Genomic DNA, 21,629 nt, shown 5'->3' on the forward strand with positions numbered 1-21,629 from the left:
AACAAAAATATTTATATCAATTATTTTAAGCCTAGAATCAATTCATCCCACCGGCTTCGAATGCTATCAATGCATTGAATGGGAGATTATCACGTTTTATCAGACCTTTGAATGGGCGAAATAGGCGACCTACTTACCTACCCACGATTTATCAGACCATTCATTCAGGAGCTACTGACCTACTTGGAGGCGGAGCAGTCCCCACAACAATATTTACGATTCTGTGCCTATCGGTACATAACTCGAACGGCGCTGAGTAGGCACAGGCGAACGTCACACCGTTCAGGACGGCAACTCGGTCGCCTTAGCTCCCTCGGTGGTCCTTCACGGGGTGACAGTTCGCCTGTGACTGCGCGCCTCCGTCATGGTCCGAAACCAAAAGCGAAACCTAAACTGAACTATTAAGTCATGTCAGTTGGTAGGTCAGGTGCAAATACCAGTATATGAGGAGGCTGGCAGGCTGCACAGAAGGTTCTTGACTAGGAATAAGAAGAAGTAGAGCCACGAGTCTCCACGTTGTGAACGCGACTACATCATCACTCATCAGCGGAACAAGAATTTGGCGCTTTTTGGAGCAGAACAGAGGTAGGAGGCTTGTCAACCAGGCATTTTACTGGTTTAAGTTTTACCCTTATCATGTTGGTCACTCATTTTCAGGAAGTACGCAAAGAATCTTATCGAATACACCTCATTCTCTCAATTAGGATAGCTGTCAGGTCAGCACAGCACACACTAATGTACTGACGATGTACATTTTTGCTGTCGTACGATCTACAGGCACACAATGCATTGCCGATGCAAGCTGTTTTGAGTCCTCATACACACAATACATGTCCGACACATAAGCGACAGTCATGTATATTAAATAAACACATTTTCAAGACAAACAATACAAGTAGGCCTAGACGCCTAGTACAAAAAAAGAACAGTTTGGGGGAAGCTGATTGTAATGCCAGATTTATACTTGCTTGTACGTTGTGCAACCAAAAATAGCCGATATAATATTTGTGCATGACACCTGAAGTATAATTCAGGCTTAAAACAGACTGTTTTTGGTTTACTGTATGTAGCATCCAGACACTGCTGCCAGTCATAACATACCTAAACATTCTTTTTGACCAACTGTATCGCTTTAATGAAAATAGTGTTAACAGAGTTAACAGACTTACATAAAAACATCTGTCACTTCAAAACACTGTGACAATTTACAGTACGTTTATTAAAAGTACAAAGATTAAAGTCAGTTGATAATAAAAAGCTTAGGTGATGTTGAGATCTATCCTTCTGCCCTGAAGGCTGTTATACCCTTGTTATCAGAATACTCAGACCTAGTACATGAACTAATACAAGGCAATAGCTTGAAGTTATTGTGTGTGTGTGTGTGTGTGTGTGTGTGTGTGTGTGTGTGTGTGTGTGTGTGTGTGTGTGTGTGTGTGTGTGTGTGTGTGTGTGTGTGTGTGTGTGTGTGTGTGTGTGTGTGTGTGTGTGTGTGTGTGTGTGTGTGTGTGTGTGTGTGTGTGTGTGTGTGTGTGTGTGTACACAGTAGCGTTCTCATCTACAGTAGGCTACAGTACACACCAGACAGGAACCATATATTTCCAAATAGTAGCCCTACCGCAAATAGCCGCCCAATGCCAAATACCCGCCGGGGGTCTGACACCATTTTGCATATTAAATGCCCCGTCCAAATAAACGCCCGGTCCGTGGAAACGCCGGGGCTATTACTAGCAGTTTCTTCAGCCTAATTTGAGTCCATGCAAACGCTGGGACTATTATTTGCAGTTTCTTCAGCCTAATTTGAGTCCATGCAAATGCCAGGGCTATTATTTGCAGTTTCTTCAGCCTAATTTGAGTCCATGCAAACGCCAGGGCTATTATTTGCAGTTTCTTCAGCCTAATTAGAACTGTAACCAAATAATGGCCCGGTGCAGGCCGGTGCAAAAATAAATAAAAGCCTGTTGCAAATAGCCACCTGGTTCCTTTTAAGCACCTGGGGTCCAAATCGATTTTGCATACTAAATGGCCGGGCTACTATTTGGAAATATACAGTGTTTGTCATAACTCACGACTATTTTTTTATTATTTGTTTTCATCCTGATCTATATCAAGTTCACACATTTGTTTTTTTGTTTTTTAAACTCACACACAAACATTTTAGGGTTAAACATCAGTTAACAATATGGAATAGTGAGTCACTAAATAACAACAAACAAGGAGTGCACTACTATCATGTTTTCGCAAAAGAATTTTTTATCAATGGGCAGTAAGAGATTTTTCATTCAGATTCTTTAGATTATCATTCACCTGGCTGTGTTCCTATGAATATGTACTGTATACACTGTACATTATGTTGCTGCTGTCAGCCAAGGACAGACCACAAGCTGATAGACAAGTATAGGACAAGTAGAGCAAAGTGTAGGCAATACTAGGCATGAGTGAGTAATGTGTGTGCTTGCAACAATGTATGTGTTAACTAATTTGTATCATTTTGTGTATGCATTTTGTATGTGAATGATGACTGAAAACAACCTAATGGAATGATTTGATGAGCAGAGCAATTGTGTGCGTGTGAGGGCTTTAAAGAGAGCACGTAAGTAGTTGATAATGGTGATGTAACTCCAAATGCTTAGTGAGATATCTTCAGTCGTTGCTCCAGTGATTAGAAATTGATATTCCCAAATAGTGTCCTCATTGACTTACATTGCACGGTGAAACAGGTCTCAAAGTCACTCTTTTAGCAGATAAACTGATGCAAACAAAGCAGATTCTGCCAATATATAACATTTCAAAACCGAACACGCCATTTAAAAAAAGAACACAGCATTTAACAATAACATTTTCAACTTCCTGTAGATTTTACTATTGAATATCCAGATATGCAGATCCAGTACGGATGTTCTTCCTAATTCAAATTCTAATCAAAGGAACAACTATAGTGAAGATAGTATACATCACCAATATTAGAGTTATATCATGGCAAGGTAACTGCAAACACAACACAAACCTATACCAAAGTGTCATTTTGCTTTTAAAGAGAGACAGTGGACAATATGGGAATGATTCATACTTGTGTGTGCACATGTGCACAGTTCGTAAATATTCCCATTATAGCATTGAGGGGGGGTTCCAGGGGGTCCCCAGCAAAATGTGTTAATACATTTAACCCCTTTATCCATAATGTATACATTGGCTGTTCAAAAATAGCAGATATACAAGCTCACAGCGCGTCACTTCGTACCGCACTGCGAGCTTGTACATCTGCTATTTTTGAAAAATCTTTAAAGCGTTGAATAATTTATCATTTTTTTTAACACAAATCTTCTCTTTTCTGGGTGTCCCTGGCACAAACCCATTTCGGATGGGGGTCCGCTGGCCAAATACATATCAATTTGGGGGTCCTTGGCGTGAAAACGTTTGAGAAACACTGTATTATATTATACCATGCTGGATTGGGCCGTGGTTGAGCCCCTGTTGAGCAGAGATGTGTTCGTGGGGTTCCCTCCACTCTGGCTCATGGAGCCACGCTGTCTCCCGGGCTCCATCTGCAGCCTGCGTTTCAGCCTCCACCTCCGCCATCGCCTCTGGATCTCATGCTGCACCTGCAACCATGAAATGTGAATGTCTGTGAGGGTCCACACAACCTTCTGAATGCAGAGGTCGAGGGTTCAAGCGAAGACAAAAAGAGGCCTTACCTCTCCGTTTAGAAAGCAGTATAAAAACGCTACAACAAACCCCTGAAATGGAAAAGACAGGATCATTATGCAGCCTGTCCCGTTCACGTCACTGTATGCATTATGCAGTGTTGCCCGTTGTATTTTTCCAGAGAATATTTACATGCATATTAGTCAGAATACATACATTACATAGTTATACATACTTATACATTACAAACTACAAGTCTTTAGCACTTCCACTGCACTGTACAATTCTCAATGTTGATGTGAACGCACCATAATGGTGCGTTCGCACGGGCAGATTAAAAAATACATGCTACCATTCATTTTCAATGGAAACCAGCGACATGAAGATACAAAGATACATCCGACGTTTGTAGCTGTAGCTCTAGCGACAAAGATACAGAGTTACAAATTCAAGTTGAGCAGGGTTCAACTTCCAGATACAAAGATACAAAGACACAACTGTAGCTCCGATGTCTGCATGTTTGATGACGTCAGCGACCGCGTTGAGCAACACAGATACAAACAACACAGTGACAAAGGTGCGGTGTATTTTTGTATCTTTGTATCTTTTAATCTGCCCGTGAACGCACCATGAGGGTCCATTTGGCTCCATTTGTAGAGTTACAAATGGATACATTAAGCATTTTACTGTGTAGTTAGTTGTTAAGGAGGTGATAGTTGTATCCATTCATTCCATTCAGATGAGGACAGAGTACTACATTTTCCAGTGGCGACATTGTGTCTTTAAACGTCAAGCAACAGCTGCTGTGCCGCCCTATATAATCCAACCACCCAAAGAAGAATGGTAATGAACTATAAAAGTGGCTTTTTACGGTACCTGTGTTGAGGCGAAAGCCAGCTCAATAAAGTTCCATATTTCATACAACGGCTCGTCGCCTTTATGGGGCAGGAAGGCAAAGAGGACATAGTGCAAACCGAAGAGCGCTACCAGGAGGAACGATGACTTGGCGAGCTTCCTGTTGTGGAGGACCAGACAGGGAAAACAGTACTACAGTTAGAGTTTGTGTGTGAACAGAGATGTTTCATTGCTAAAACGTTTTAAAGCATCTTTAAGAGTTATTTTGCCAGAGAAGATGACATTTTTAATCCACATTTATGGTCGACAGGGTGTCATCCTCGGCCCCTCACACATTAGCTGCTTGTTCTGTCACAGATTATACATATCTACTCCAGCATGCACTCTGGCTCTTTGTCCATAACAGGTTGACCGATCGGCTGACCTGTAATGGTTGAACTCATTCCCAGGCATGTCTTGTGTTCTCAGCTTGGCTAGAAGTATTCGTATAATACAGAGGAAGAACGAAAGGTTCACCTGTAAAACATGAGTGCAGAACAGGTCAAAATATGAATTAATCTTTTAGATATTCTTTTATATCTCAAGTAAAAAATTATTGTATTATATTATCTGTATGCATATTAATGTCTTTAAACTTTTCAACTAACAGTACAGTACAGTAAACACAATACCCCAGTATCATAGCAACCATCGTTGTTGAGTATTGTTAGATTTTACCTTTATTTTACCAGGAAGTCGCTTGAGATGATCTCTTTTTCAAGCAAGATTTATTTGTTGTAATGGTAAGGTGAACAGACCGATATACACATCCTCCCAATTAATCAACTTTACATTTCTGCTTTATAAAAACAAAGTAATGTCTAATAGAAATAATATTTGTAAAACAGTGAAGTTTTGTAGCCTACTAACTATGATGAAGAGCAGCACAGGAACTCTCAGAATCCACCAGATCCACTCATGACTTCTCGTCTCCCAGCATCTAGAATACATGCACATAAATACAAATATATAGCTTCATATGGAGACACCCATTTACAAAACATACAGTGGTGGAAAAAGTACTCAGTAGTATATCAAAACTGCAATGTAGAAATACTCTGTTACAAGTAAAAGTCCGGAATTCAAAATTGACTTAAGTAAAAGTATTGGTATCAAAATGTACTTAAAGTACCAAAAGTAGAAAGTACTCATTATGCAGAAGTCCTGTTTCACAAGTTATCATAATTATGTCTAAAATCAAATGTATTCAAATCTTTTGAAAATAGCAGATCTACAAGCTCACAATGTGTCGCATCGTGATGCATTGTGAGCTTGTAGATCGGATATTTTCAAATGGCCGAAATGTATTCAAATATATTGAAAATAGCAGCTCTACAAGCTCACATTGTGATGCATCGCGATGCATTGTGAGCTTGTTGATTGGCTATTTTCAAATGGCCGAAATGTGCATAGGGCTGAAGTGGGTAATGTATGGTTTGTAATAATAATCAAAATCTACAAAGTAACTAGTACCTAGTTTTCAAATAATTATATATATATAGTAAAAGTACAATATTTGCCTCTGAGATGTAGTGGAGTAGAAGTAAAAGTACTGAAAATTGGAAATACTCCAGTAAAGTAAAAATACCTAAATTGTACAGTCCAGTACTTGAGTAAATGTACTTGGTTACTTTACAACAAACATACGCATGCTACTATAAATAAGCAGTTCTTGATCATCAACAAGATCAGACAACTCATTTGACATAATACAGGTGAATATACAGGAACCTACCCCTCGTCTTCATGAAGGTACCTGGCCCAGGTCCACGCTATTATAATTACCATTGGACACCCTGGGGAGAAGACACATGGTGATATTTGATAATTGGTGACATTATAATTAACGGATGGAAGTTGTATTGTTTAACTAACTGTTCCTGCTCTCATTGTATATGTTACTCAGGGGCTTACAGACGTATTACAAATTACCAGCATACTGGTTAGAGGGAAAGAGAACTCACACTTATAGATACTTGCATATATACAGTATATAAATAATGGCAGTAAAGTGAACGATACAGCATACAATTAGATACTGTGGGGTGTCAGTATGTAAAACAGTTTGGCTCACTAGTGCTGGAGATGTTAATGACAACAAGAGACGGAGGGTTGCATGTCTGCCTGATGAGGAGGGAGAGACAGACAGACAGACAGACAGACAGACAGACAGACAGACAGACAGACAGACAGACAGACAGACAGACAGACAGACAGACAGACAGACAGAAACACAGACAAAGCCAAAGCCAAAGCCAGCAGGGGGGGGGAAAAATCAAAAATAATAACACAGAAGGAAAACAGAGAACCAGCAAGTTGTGCTATCGCGACTTCCAGAGAATGTTTGATGAAAAACAAACACACTGAGGTCTGGTCCGACAGTCATACCCCAGCCAAATATGATGTACCACCACAAGTGTCTCCTCCTGGAGAAGAGAGAGACACTGACCAGGCTGTAGAGGTAGTGGCCCTCGGCCAGTAGCCAGCTGTAGTTGGCCATGATGCTGTAGTTGCACAGCGTCGTTGCAACTTTACAGCTCACCTGAGGGGGGCGGCAGAGGACAAAGAGGCAAAGCAATGTATAAGCACCTTTGTATGCCATATCACTAATAGGGCATAGCAGTGGCGGACATTTTCTGGTTCCATCGTTCCAGACCCCATTCATTTTTCCCATAGAGATTTCCAAAAATATTTATATAAATGAATTTAAGCCTAGAATCAAGCCACCCAGGATCCTGGTGAATCATGATCATAAAACATTTGTATAACATTTATATTTAATAAATACCCTTGTTTTGCGGTTTTCAATTTTCTTTTTTCACAGAATCAAACGTTTTATGGTCATGAATCACCAATATTTCCTGGATGGCTTGATTCTAGGCTTAAAATAATGGATATAAATATTTTTTGGAAATCTCTATGGGAAAAATGAATGGGGTCTGGAACAATGGAACCAGAAAATAGCCGCCACTGCTATGACCTATAGTCATATCCAAAGCAGCTTACAGCAGCTGGAGAGAGCGCATGAATACTTTTAATACGAGAGACTGCAGTAGAGCCCTTGTCGGTGGAAGCTGTACTTCATTTAGTTGCGTAGTATTAAAACAGATCAGTGGTCAGTTTGAGTTGCTGAGCCAGGATTTCGGTTATTTACACTACAAACGTTATTTACACTACAAAGATGTTGGGCTGGGTTGACTGAACATTATGTACACTTTAAACAAACACGCTGGGCTCCGTGTGTCACAGTAGAAAAGGGAACATTTGGAAAAATTCCATTCCAAAATTGTATAAAATTGAATTTTATACAATTTTATCCAACACAAAAGATGCATAAAAGGAGTCTCATATGTGCAGGCTTTGTTCTTGATGTCCGTTATCACATTTTTATCCAAATTACCTTTAACTCAGGAAGTGATAGTAACCATCATGTTAAAATCAAATCAATGCAACTTTAATAGAGGCCTTTTGAACCAGAGCAGTTTTCAGAGTAGGATAGGGACCAATCTCAATCGGTTTCTAAAAGCTGCACCTCGGGATGTCTTGATGGTGCTAATAAGGATAAGGATAGGTGCAGTCACCTAATGTGTGGATCATGTAATAGTGATGCTCCCAATCACATCAAATACATCTTCTTAAAAACAACAACAGTGTGTGGACAGAATGGTAGAGGCAGAAGTAGACACCGGGTAGACGCCACAGTGAAAGTGGTCCTCGGACGAGAAGAGGACAGAGTCCCTGATGAAGATGAACACCGCTCTGAGGATGAAGGAGAGGAACAGCTGGATGTGGACAAAGTTGCGTGTGCAGTGGAGCCGCCTGAGGAAACAGCGACACAAAATAGCAAGTTAGTGTTTCTAATTGAACAGTAAATTCGCAGTAAAATCCTCAGTGTTCATTTAAAGCAGCACTATGTAACTTTCCTCTTCTACCCCGGATTTGAACTCGGTTTCCTGCGTAAGTGCTGAATTTTTTTTTACCATTGAGCTATAATAGAGCCTACCTGCTTGCTCAGGGGATAAATTGAATCTTGAAATTTTGTGTAAGATCCTGTGTCTATAGGTGAGACATGACCTTTGACACGATCTAAATGTCTCAATAGAAGAGCAGGGAGACAGAATACAACCCCCCCAATTGTATGATTTATAATGTATCAAAATACTTTACCATACAGATTGGACAAAATTATATTTCATTGATTTAAAAAAAGTTGCATATGGCTTTTACTCTGTAAATTGTACAATATCAGAGTTACAAATGTATACATTAACATTGATGGTTTTACTGTGTAGTCAATATCAAGACAAATCAATCTAGGAAAATCTAAAATTCCCATTAAATATCAGACTTTGACTCACAGTACCTTTTTTTTTTACCAGTACCATTTTTGGCACTTTAATTTTGTCAGTATCTTAAAATAGGGGCTTATTTTTATGTTTACACTGCAAACATTAGTAGTGCCAACAAACCTCATGTTCATGGAAGTTATGTTACATAGTGACAGTTATTCCATCCTAAACTAATTGATTACAATTCAGTGATTTGTTTTTTGTCTTAACACAAATAAATCCCTACGTGAACAAATCTCATGGTCAAAAATACTGACCTAATCAGAAATACTATTTAGAGCTTTCTTCAGTACAGTACATATTACATAATATGAAAGGTCAACGGTGAGAGTAAACATGCAATCTGCTCATCCATTATACCCAGCCCTCGTTATACTTGAGTGAATGAGCCATGTCTAAATACGAACCTGAAAAAAAAGAGAATTGTAACGGCAATGGTGAGGGATGCCAGGGAGGCCGCGTAGCCCACAGAATACATGATCTGCACATACAGGAAGTACTTGCGAGATCTGGGGGCCTGTGGACACGAATACAGCAAGGTCAGCATTATAGATCAACGTGATCACAGAGGCAAAGACTATGCATGATGATTAGGGGTGGGACGATATGGGTACCTCACGATACGATATATATCACGATATTAGGCCCACGATAACAATATATATCACGATATTCGACGATATTCGATATATTGCGATATCATGATATTCAATATATATTGCAAGAAATTTCACCAACGATATATCACGATATCTGAAAATATCGATATATTGCGATATCACGATATATTGCATGAAATTTCACCAACGATCACGATAGTCCTTGTATTCAATTCATAAACACAAAATAGCACCAAACAGTTCAAAATCATCATTACACAAATACAGAGTAGGAAAAACAACGTATCAAAAAATAATAATAATAATAATAATAATAATATCGATATTTTTCGGCAGTATATCGATTAGTTATCGCGGGAGAAAGTATCGCGATATATCGCGATATCGATATATCGTCCCACCCCTAATGATGATGGACATACAGTATACCCAAGTGTATCATGAAAACGTGCTATATCTGTGGTTTCGAAGACGACAGAAGCCGAAAAAGTGAAGAAAGAGAATGACAGAAAGGTATATAAGTAGTACCACCTGGGTGTGTGTGTGTGTGTGTGTGTGTGTGTGTGTGTGTGTGTGTGTGTGTGTGTGTGTGTGTGTGTGTGTGTGTGTGTGTGTGTGTGTGTGGGGTGTGTGTGTGTGTGTGTGTGTGTGTGTGTGTGTGTGTGTGTGTGTGTGTGTGTGTGTGTGTGTGTGTGTGTGTGTGTGTGTGTGTGTGTGTGTGTGTGTGTGTGTGTGTGTGCATATTTGTATACGTTAGACAGAAAGAGGAGAAAGACAGAGAGCATGCATGTTTATATAAGTGTTAGTGTGTGTACGTGTACTTTTGAAAGTAAAAGTAAGTGTCCGAAACAGAAAGGGAGAGTGTATTATGCAAGTAAAGTATGCATTGCTATACTGTGTTTGTGTACAGTATGTTCTGAGAGAAACATAGCGAGTGCATATGCACGAGCATGTGAATATGTACCTGAGTCTGTACATTTGATTTATATAGAGACATGGAGACAAAGACTAGGAGGGGATGATGAGAGAATGCATTCCTGTGTGTGTGTGTGTGTGTGTGTGTGTGTGTGTGTGTGTGTGTGTGTGTGTGTGTGTGTGTGTGTGTGTGTGTGTGTGTGTGTGTGTGTGTGTGTGTGTGTGTGTGTGTGGCTAGATCTAGATATGTGAGGATGAGAGAGACATATAGACAGACACAGATATACATTTCATTTACTGTAGCTACTATAGACTGAGATACTGTAGACAGACAGACAGACAGACAGACAGACATGTTGATGAATTGAATACCTAGGACCCCAATGGAAACAAGACCACAAGGACTTTTTTGGTGTTATCCTTTTAGACAAAGTGTTTGACTGTACTCGTGCTGTTTTTACATTTCTGTCTAATAAAATATTCAATCAATCAAAACAAATAGATAGATAGATAGATCTGCGAGGCAGATAAAGACAGTATACAGGGAAAGACAAAGACAAAGAGAACAAAAGTGGATGATGTATAAACTGTCTTTGTGTTAAATCACACTGGTTAAGCACTGCTGTCCTTGCTGCAGGAAGACTGCACTCAGCAGAGGCTGGGAGGAGAAGCTGACAACAACCAGATCACTACGGGGTATGATTTACACTTTTATTCCACTTCTCTCCAGCCCAAACACAAGGGTGGGAATTAGCCGGGGCCGGATCGCACTTGACCGCATCGCTGAGGTCAACATACTGCAGCTCTGATAGAAGTCACACCAGGTGACCAGGTGAAGTGGAGTCATAATCGGCACAGTAGCAGAGCAGTAGCGCACCTTGAGCGCGGTGATCTAGTGCGGGCGATGGAGCGTTTCAGCATGGGGATGCTGAAACAGACTCATGGATTGATGTATTTCTCTCTTCAATTACTTTTTTGATCTTTTTCGTCTTCTTACCTCAGAGCCACAACTTGAAAATATTAATTTGTAATTGGACATTTAAAAAAATGTATCACTCGTTTTATCGAATTTGTATACGCACTTTAATCCAGTCCCGTGTCTCCATTGTATGGCCTAATGATCCAGAAATGCACTTGAAATCATCTAATCAAAAAGTAAAATAAATAATAACAATGAAGGCTATCACACAATTTTAGACGCTTTATAGCTATTGCCGTTTGCAAAATGAAACAAAAGAAAGAGAAAGGGATTAAATGAGACACACAAGGCAGTGGAAGGATAACGAGCAGCAACACAGTGAGGAGGAAGGGATTCACTGAGTGATTCTCTGCTCACTGGATGTCACGCTGTTCATCCTCGTCAATAAATCATTAACCGCGTTCTCTAAAACCAACATGTTTATGTCCTCGGATCTCAGCCCGCTTATCTTCACATCACTCACTGTCTGTGTCCTAAACACTTTAGCTGATACATTTGCCATACAAGCTGGGCCAAGGAAGAACAAACTCCTTGCTGTAGTGTAGATCATTGGTTCTCAAAGTGGGGTTCCGGGGACCCCCAGGGGTCCTTGGGGCCATTCCAGGGGGTCCCCAGCAAAATGTGTTAATATAGCATCACAATAGTTTTAACCACTTTTATACTTTGGCTATTCAAAAATAGCAGATATACAAGCTCATAGTGCGGCACCGAGTGCCGCACTATGAGCTTGTATATCTGCTATTTTTAAAAAATTGTGATTTCTTTTAGCAAATTTTTGAATATAATATTTTTCAAAGCAAACATTTGTAACTCAAATCTTTGCTCCTGGGGGTCCCTGGAACAACATATTTTGACATGGGGGTCCGCGGCTCAACACATATCATTTTGGGGGTCCTTGACATGAAAAAGTTTGCGAACCACTGGTGTAGATGCTTGACTAAACTTTAAAACGAGCTGTCTTGAGCAGGTATGAAAGTGGAAATATCATTGGTTATACATAATACATAAACCACCATAAATGTCTCGAGGAAGAAGAAGAAAAAGGGAAGTTGTAGAAGTTTCCCTAATCATCGTACTGTAGCAGGAGTAACTGCATTAGTAGTTTTAGATGAAGCCATAACAGTATGTAGTAGTGGTGGTAGTAACAATAAATGGTCATAGAAGTAGCTTTAGGAAAAATACAAAGTAATCTGTGGGTGTAATAGTGGTGGAAGCTGTTAAGCATTTTCTGATATCTTTCATTAACTAACCGACTAACGGTTGACATCCCTAGTAAGGATTTGTCTAAATTTGAACTTTTAAATAAACTGTGCACCACATGAAACTCTGTATTGTTGGACACTAATTAAACATTCTGTGACTCTATCTACAGTAGGTGTCGTCAGCCCTGAAAACAATCTGCAGGTGCCAGTCTCCAAATGGAGCGGGGAAATTCCAAAACATGCATGCAGGGCCACCACTTGGAGAGACATGTACACTGTCTGCCCTTTTTGCCTATTTATGAATGCTGTGTGGCAGAGGCTGCACTGCCCTCTGATTCCCAGTCACTGAGAACTTATCCCATAGCAGTTGTAACATCAACAACCCCACATGACCTCATCTGCAAGGCCAGAGGTCTGTTGAAGGAGCCTCACAGTCACAAAGGAGCACAGTGGAAATAAAAGTGTTTTATCCTTTTGACAGATACTATTATGTACAAATATATGTTTATGCATTTGCATTTTTGTCAGTAAAGATGTCAATCAAAAAAAATTACAATCTAAGATTTTCAACAGTTCTCAAAAACTTTCAAAAATAGTGAAAATAATGTTTGCTATTATTTCAAAAATAACTATTAAAAGCTCACAGCTCACAACTCGACACATGGTGAGCTAGTAGATCTGCTATATTCGCTATTGACATACAACAAATTATAGGATTGAAGTGTTTATGGCGGGGCGGCCATAGCAGCTGGACGGCCATGGCTGAATGGCCGACTCCGAATCATAAGGTCGCTGGTTAGCTCCCCAGCCTACACAGTCTATGTGTCAGAGTGCTCTGGAGCAAGACTCTTTACCCTTAAATGCTCCGTGGGCACTGTATTAACCACTTAAAAACCCCAGCATCCGTATTGTGGGGAGAGCTTTCGCAGAAAATAGCAGATCGACAAGCTCACAACGCGTCGCAGAAAGCTTTCCCCACAATAACAAAAAAAAACTGAAAATACACTAGCATAGAGCCCTGAGGGACACTCCGCTTAACCACATGGGGTTTAAGTGGTTAACAATCCTCAGGATGGGTAAATGCAGAGGACACATTTCCCGTGTGTGCAAATGTACAGTGACAAACAAATACAATGCTAAATTATAATTATTATAATACTTTTTGTGTTGCTATTAGATTTTTTGTTAAGACAACTGCATTTTTTTTATTCTGAACTTTTGATTTAGGGAGATTGAAGTTCTATACTGTAACCAGCTAAATAATTCAGCGCTTTTAATGCCACCTGTCTTTATTGGCTATTTTTTAATAGCCAACGCAAAAATCTAAAATGACACAGATGCTCTACCAGTTTTAATGGGTTAAACCTGTGATCATGCTGAAAGCTAAATAAACATTATACTCTGACAGTATGGACACAGGCGTCATAGTAGTGTAAGTACCAGTGAAACCATAGTAGCTTACCTCAGAGAGACTCTCATTGAAGCCAAACTCGCAGGCTATCTCATGGGAAGGGTATGGTTCAGTCCAGCCATGTTCTGTGCAGTTTTTAAACACTCTCCCTGGAGAGCGAGACGGGAGAAATTCTTCAGTGGCCGGGCTATATTTCATTTCTACAGGCATATCTGTTACACTTAAATTTATAGTACAAACATAATAATAATAATAATAATACCTGAGATTTATATAGCGCTTTTCTAATACTCAAAGTCGCTTTACAAGTTAAACTAAGTAGAGCAAAATAAAAACAGAACAACTTTAATAATAGAATACAGAGAATAAAGTTAAAAAGGCTGCAGAAGGCCAGGGAATAAAACCAACAAAAGTTGAATGGCAGTTGAAAAGGTGGTAGGAGATCAGGCTAGGTGGGAAAAGCAATTCTGAAGAGGTGGGTTTTGAGGGAGGTTTTGAACACGGCAAGGGTGGGGGCGGTTTTGATGTGAGGTGGGAGTGGGTTCCAGAGGGTGGGTGCTGCAACGGAAAATGCCCTATCACCCCAGGTGTGCTTGGTTTTTTTGGTGGGGAATTTGAGGAGGTTGGCATCGCTGGATCTGAGGGAACGGGTGGGGACGTGGTTGTGAAGGAGGTCGGAGATGTATTGGGGTGCCTGGTGGTTGAGGGCTTTGTAGGTGATGATGAGGATTTTGAAGTTGATTCTGTGTTTGACCGGGAGCCAGTGGAGGTCACGGAGGACTGGTGTGATGTGGTCTCTGGAGCGGGTGTGAGTGAGCAGGCGGGCGGCTGAGTTCTGTACATATTGAAGTTTATTGAGGGTTTTGGCAGTGATACCGTGGAGGATGCTGTTGCAGTAGTCTATCCGGGATGAGATGAAGGCTTGAATGTGATCCCATAAAGAATTGCAAACACAACATTCTGAAGTGAGAGGACCCTCAGGGAATGCTTGGAGAATGATTACCAATGGTTTTGTGTGACATGCCACCATGTTGAAGGACTAAGAAAATAAGGAGGGACTTTTAGGTTTTCCCTCCTAGCTTAAATAATGTATTCAAATGAACATTCGAATGGAGGGATATTCAAACGGATTTCAGTGGTTGTTTTTCTTTTACTTTTCTCACAGGAAACGGTGCCCTGCACCCTGTGCTGTTGAGCATAGCAGTATAAGTGCAAGCAGCTGTAACTACTGTACTATTTTACATCTATTTTAAATGTCAAGTGTTATGTGTAGTGTTTAGAATCCATTTCAACAAATGTACCTCGCTTAAAGGCTGCTTATAATGTACTGTCCTCTTCTGCACAACACAAAATACTGATACTATCATACTAATAATACTAATACTAATGCAGAGATTAACTCATTTTTATCAACTTCTCAACAGTGCCTATGTGGTTGCTAATATTTGGTCTGTTTTTTGTTTTTTTACAGTATACAAAGTACATCCTAATTTATCCACTTGTAACTCCAAAAGTGTATACATTTGTACCTTCTTGAAGTTAACCCATTAAAAGCGGGAAAGCATCTGTGTCATTTTAGATTTTAGTGTTGGCTATTCAAAAATAGCAGATCTACAAGCTCACAAGCTGCGAGCTTGTACATCTGCAATTTTTGTGTTTGAAAAAAATTTAATCATTTTGAATTTTTCTGGGGGTCCCTGGCACAAAATGTTTTTAGATGGGGTTCCGCGGCCATATATATACCAATTTGGGGGTCCACGGCACGAAAAAGAAAAATTTTCTGGATTTTCAGTTTAGAAGTGTCATGTAGTAAGGTCAATGACAGGACACTCATCTACAGTAGGGTTAAAGTATGTCCACCACTAACCTGTAGGGTGTAGGAACTTGGGACAGGGTTGAGACACCACCTCTCCTTCAACAGCATGGGGCCAGCAGTTCAAGTGGTCCCAAAGACCTCTGCACTCTGCGTGAGAGATAACCAACATATAATAGATATTCACGTTTACATTAATAACTATTGTCCATCTTTATCGTTATTGTACAAAAGTTGCAAAAATGACACAAGTATGACATCTGTGTCCTCCAAATTCAGACACGCATGTCACCATGGACTTTTGTGGCCGGAAAATCTACATGTGAAAGCCTCGTAGCGGCCTTAAAAAAACAAGTCTTCTTAGTTTAATTTAAGTGTAGCGGTTGTATACATGTTATATTACCTGTGACAGAGTTTCTCTGGCGCAACAATAAGTCACTAGGTCACCAATATCGATAATATCGTATTCGTTTACAGTATGTTTAGAGAAGTGTTTCACTATGCGATGAGAGTGAATTTGTATTATATTTTATATTTTTGTAGACCTTTCATAGGGGGGAAATTCTGCTTGAGCTTCACCCAGCTGATGGCTGCTCAGATGGCCATGATGGGCGCTCAGGGGGGAGCTGTTAAGGGTTAAGTGTCCTGCCCAGGGACACGGGTGGGCCAGGAGGTGAACCGATGACCTTCTGATTACCAGACGGCCTCCCTACCCACTCAACTACGACTGCCCCAAATTGAATCACTTCTGGTTCTTTGCTCACAGAGCACAGAAGCTACAGATAAAGATGTTTGACAATAACATATACAGTACAGTATACAGTAACTATACAAGCTTCTACCAAAATGTAACTTTGCTTTAAAGCTATATTTAACTTTTGAGGGACTTTGCTCATGTACTAATCAACAGTGACTTGCAACAAATAGAGAACATTTATATTTTAGGCATTTTGCTTATGTTTTTATGAGACGTACAAGAAGTGCAAATTTGGAATTAGCTTTGATCCCTATACCACCAACATTACAAGATATAGTGCCCAGAAAATATTTCTATGATCCTAGAGGATCCAAAAAGGGGGAAAAGGAGAACAGCAAGAGAACCCCATCTCTACAGCTCTTTAGTAAACAGAATTGTTTTTTTTAGGTTGGTATACAAAATGTATAATAATCAGGACAGAGAACTCCTAGAGGATAAACAAGTGAAATTGGAAGTGATGAAACCTGAAAAAGTATTTTCTCGTTACTAAAGAGCTGCAGAGATGGGAAGACTCCTGTTACTGAACAATCACTCTATAGTAGGTAATGATTACTTTAAGAATATAGAGCTTTAAGCTTTTAACCAAAACCACACTTTTTACAAAAAGTCACACCCCCTTTAACACTGGAAGCTGCTGCTCAGTAAAACCATATTACATTTCTAGCCACTTTCCAATTTCTATCGACTTCTGCACCACTGGAACAAATGGACAGTAAAGGCCCTACTCAACAGCATCTCAGTTGTTCAAGAATTGGGGTAGAGTTTCACGTTGACTTTATACCAATCTGTCCAGTTATTCGAACTGACAATAAACCTACTTACATACAGTATGTAGCTTAGAATTAAGTTCTTTGTTGATGAAAAATTATATCTTGATATCCTATAAATATTTTGAGCCACGAAATTTACAAATACAGATACATTGTAAAGAATTGCATTTTGGGCACAAAACTTTCATTTTTGTCTTTCAAAATGGATATGCCGTGTTTTTGGAAATAAAGTACACATTTCCTCTAAAGACTACTGCTATTTCTGAGGCCTATTCTTTTGAAGCTTTTTGCTAATGCACTTAATGGCCTTAATCTTCCCCTAAAAATCGCGCTTTTGAAAAACTGTATCTTGATACTATGTTTGCACATCTCTTTGTGCTACAGTACATCTCTTTGTGTTCCAACATCAAATCTGTTACACTAAACTAAGACAGCAAGTGCATGACTTATAGGCCCAACTGAAGGTGGCTGGTGCCAGCTGGCCCCAAACACACGTTAACCAAACTAAAGAGATAAATGCAAATTCCTCTGTGTGATGTGTTTGCCTCTAAAGATAGTTCCCCTCTCAGTCACCTTCAAAAAGGTTCTTTGCTTAAATGTACCCATGCATGGATGAATTGCAGAGCTGTGCATCCTGACAGCTCTGGCTTCAGGCAAATTGCCTGTGTCTGCTTTTTACACTCTTGCCAAAGTGCCTTTGCTCATCTTCCTGTGTAGAGGCTATGAAATGCAACATTGTCAATGCAACTTGTCTATAATTTGACAAGTCATATTAAAAATCCCAAAATATCAGAATCAGAATTCTGTCACTAGATGGGTATGAAAATTAGGGAATTATTGAGCAAATGGATAGGCCAATTAAACCAGGTGTAATTTTACACAAACACATCATGCTTTCTTATATAGCCCTAGGTAATAATAAAACCATACACACTCAACACATGGTATTATTATGGACATATCTGCTGGACAGTGGCGCCCCAGTCCCATGGGCAATATGAAATAACAAACCAATAATACTTTCACTGATTCGACCAATTTAAACACAATCCTCGCCACATTCTCTCATATTTTCTACCAACCCAGGAGGGAAAACCATAGCAACATAAGTTTTCTGTGTTGCAAATCAAATTAGTTGACAGTTTATGCTATTACCTCCTGCTGTAATGGGAGATGGTACATTGCTTTCCCTCTGATCACGTTAGGGCGAAAATGACCATAGCCCGCCAGGAGCAGAACGTTTATGGTGCGTTATATTAATCATAGTTCTTCTCCGTAGCTCCAGGCTCCTAAAGAGCAAGGGCAACCTTTAGAAATAACCTGTCCTGAACATGGCTTCTTGTTAGCCTTGGATCAAGACTCAGATTTATCGATTCTGACAGAATCAATAAAAGAAATCTATGACGGTCTTGATCCAAGACTACCTTCTTAAGACACGATAAAATAGGCTATGTCTTATAAAATAGTCTTTTACTGCTATTGACTGTATCTGTTTGGACTGTTTCTTCACCCAATTCCCCCTCATGATAAGAGACTTTATTGATAGAACTGAGGCATATTCCATCAAAAACTGCTTCATATAACTTAACTTGCTTGCCTTTCCTGGAGCTTGTAGTGCTTCTGTTGAGTTTCAGTAGTTCCATACAGTCTGCTTCATCTTGGAGGAAAATAAAGTAGGGATCGCATTCAGGGGGAATGGCTTTCACCAGCAAACACTGAATAAAAGAAATGTGGAGAAAGAAAGGTTTAAAGTGTGAAATGGCATATTAACTGATAATATAGAAGAAAAACATGCAGCTATCTTGCATTTAGATTTTCCATTCATTCATGGCACTGGTGGTAGGCTGTCTACATTCATACTCATATATAACATTTTTCACAAGACAAAGGATGCAAAGTTTCTGTTGTAGGCTATAAACAGTTGTGTAAAATAAGAAGTACATCTACTCAAGTACTGTACTTAAGTCAAATGTATTTTTACTTAACAATGTTCAATACTTTTACTTCTACTCCACTACACCTCAGAGGCAAATATTATATTTTTACTCCACTACAATTATATGAACACTTTAATTACTAGTTATTTTGTAGATTTTGATTATTATTTCAAAACATACCCAATTCAGCCCTATATTCCAGCTATTTGAAAATAGCTGATCAACAAGCTCACAATGCTACAGTTGTGAGCTTGTAGATCTGCTATTTTCAAAATATTTTAATACATTTTATACATATGATACCTTATGAAAACGGGACATTCTGCATAATGATTACTTTGACCTTTGGTACTGTATATTTTGATGCCAATACTTTTGTACTTTTTCTCAAGTAGGATACATTTTGATTTTTTGACTTTTACTTCTTTACCTCTAGTATTTCTACATTACAGCTATGTATTGATCTTTTACTTTACTTTTACTACTTAATTAATTTACAAATTTAGTAATTTTTCAACCAGGTTATAAAAGGCATCACACTCACCTGGGAATAGACCAACTCCAGAAGAAAAACTAGACGCACTAATTCGCCGGGAATCCACATGGAAAATCCAAATGGAGATGTCATTGATAATTCACCCATTATAGCCTAAGGTTAGCAAACGGATAATTTTTTTAATTGAGCGTTGGTGCACCAGCTTGCAGGCAGTGTAGCCTACAGGAGAACGTGCAGTTTAGGTTACGTGACAGCATGGAAGGGAGTTTATATTCATGAAGTCAGATTAAAAAAAATGAAAAAAGTTCAGATTTTCCTGCAGCTTCGGTTTCAGTTCAGTCTCACCTCAAACTGAGTAGATTCAGCAGAAGCAGGTCGCTGTTGACTTGCCTCACATATAACCGCGGACCTTGTTTGGTACAAAACGGCAACATATCGGTATTAAAGTAACCTCGCGTCACCAGACTTTCCACCACGGAGGAAAAGTATTATGTAATCAATCAGCATAAAGAAATAATATCGCTGGTTTGGCGTTCACTGTCTGCAGCTGTGGCACAGTTGGATTGGATATCATAGGCTACAAGTGGCAGTTACCGTGTGTGTGTGTGTGTGTGTGTGTGTGTGTGTGTGTGTGTGTGCGTGTGTGCGTGTGTGTGAGTGAGATCCCTCCTTCGGCGTTAATTGCTTGCTGTCCTGTTCAGACTCTACTCGACTGAACACATCTTCTCTGGTCATTTTATTATTAGCCTCCAGTTAAGTGGCTCACAGTGGAGGCAGTGCAACGCAAATCATGTGTATGGTCCACTCCACAGGATTGTAAACAAGGTGGTATGTATCCAGTGGTGGAAAAAAAGTAGGCTATTCACATTTTTTTACTGAAGTAAAAGTATCAATACTGCAATGTAGAAATTCTCAGTGACAAGTTAAAGTAAGGGATTCAAAATGTACTTAAAGTACCAAAAGTGAATGTCCCATTTCACAAGTTTTCAAATGTATAAAAAATATTTGCCCCTGAGATGTAGTGGAGTAGAAGTAAAAATACTGGAACAAGCACAGGAACTCCTGAACAGAGTGGAGTTAGAGTGTGCCAAGGTTGGGCCTAAGAAAACTGAGGTCATCACCTATAACATCTAACCGGAACATCCACCTCTGACAACAACAGAAGGCACTGTGCTTAAGGAAGTCAAAGACATGGGTCAACTCAACCAAGCAAGATCAGAGCGATTTACAGTAAGCAAGCACAACACAAATGCATAGCAATCTAGGATCATAGGTAAACCAATAACCTATATCATCAGTCTAACAATAGAATATCCAAATAATCAATAATCTGTAAATTAAAACAATAGGCTACACACTATAGTATATGGATGCCAGGTCAACAATATCCATGTTCTTAGCCATTTCAGCTGTCTACTACTTGTTGAAATTGTATAAATGAATACATTCATTATTGATCATATTTTGATAGATGATATATTTTTTATGTCTCTGGCTGCGGGATCCCCCAGGGGTCTTTGAAGGGGTTCCAGGGGGTAAAAGTAGTTAATATAGCATGAAAATCTGTTTAACCACTTTAACCCTATTTTATACTATAAGGCTGTACTGAAAATTTGAATACATTTTGAAAACTTTTACACAGATCATCAATAAGGCTATGGGGGTCCCTGGCACAAATGATTTTCAAATGGGGTTCCACGGCCAAATCCAATTTGGAGGTCCTTGACATGTTTGAGAACCACTGCCTTAACCTGTGCTGTCTGTGTTAGGTTCTGATGTTTTACTGCAGAAAGGCAGAAAAACTCACATTTATTACGATGCTGTAAGTAGCACTTGACACATTG

At 39.5% G+C, this 21,629-nt stretch overlaps 1 protein-coding gene across 1 annotated transcript; it reads right to left on the bottom strand.

The window, feature by feature from the left end:
* Positions 1-1,205: 1,205 nt before the first annotated feature.
* Positions 1,206-20,402, bottom strand: sctr (secretin receptor). Its single transcript, XM_080412379.1, has 13 exons — positions 19,834-20,402; positions 18,950-19,067; positions 15,880-15,975; positions 14,064-14,161; positions 9,293-9,402; positions 8,223-8,355; positions 6,925-7,078; positions 6,272-6,332; positions 5,407-5,476; positions 4,922-5,013; positions 4,519-4,657; positions 3,693-3,734; positions 1,206-3,599 (listed from the first exon to the last, which is right to left on the bottom strand). Exons 1-13 carry the CDS (start codon positions 19,930-19,932, stop codon positions 3,435-3,437), a joined length of 1,377 nt encoding a protein of 458 aa, XP_080268505.1. The 5' UTR covers positions 19,933-20,402; the 3' UTR covers positions 1,206-3,434.
* Positions 20,403-21,629: the final 1,227 nt, after the last annotated feature.

This window comes from Gymnoscopelus braueri (genome assembly GCF_963280865.1).
Source record: "Gymnoscopelus braueri genome assembly, chromosome: 18".
NCBI classification, from domain to species: Eukaryota; Metazoa; Chordata; class Actinopteri; order Myctophiformes; family Myctophidae; genus Gymnoscopelus; species Gymnoscopelus braueri.

Bases quoted from the DNA above. Each gene is read 5' to 3' on its own strand.
- sctr (XM_080412379.1), bottom strand. From the start codon at position 19,932: ATGGGTGAATTATCAATGACATCTCCATTTGGATTTTCCATGTGGATT. The intron at 9,403-14,063 runs GTAAGCTACTAT...TCGTGTCCACAG, and splicing joins TCAATGAGAGTCTCTCTGAG to GCCCCCAGATCTCGCAAGTA. The intron at 5,477-6,271 runs GTAGGTTCCTGT...CATGTATTCTAG, and splicing joins TACCTTCATGAAGACGAGGG to ATGCTGGGAGACGAGAAGTC.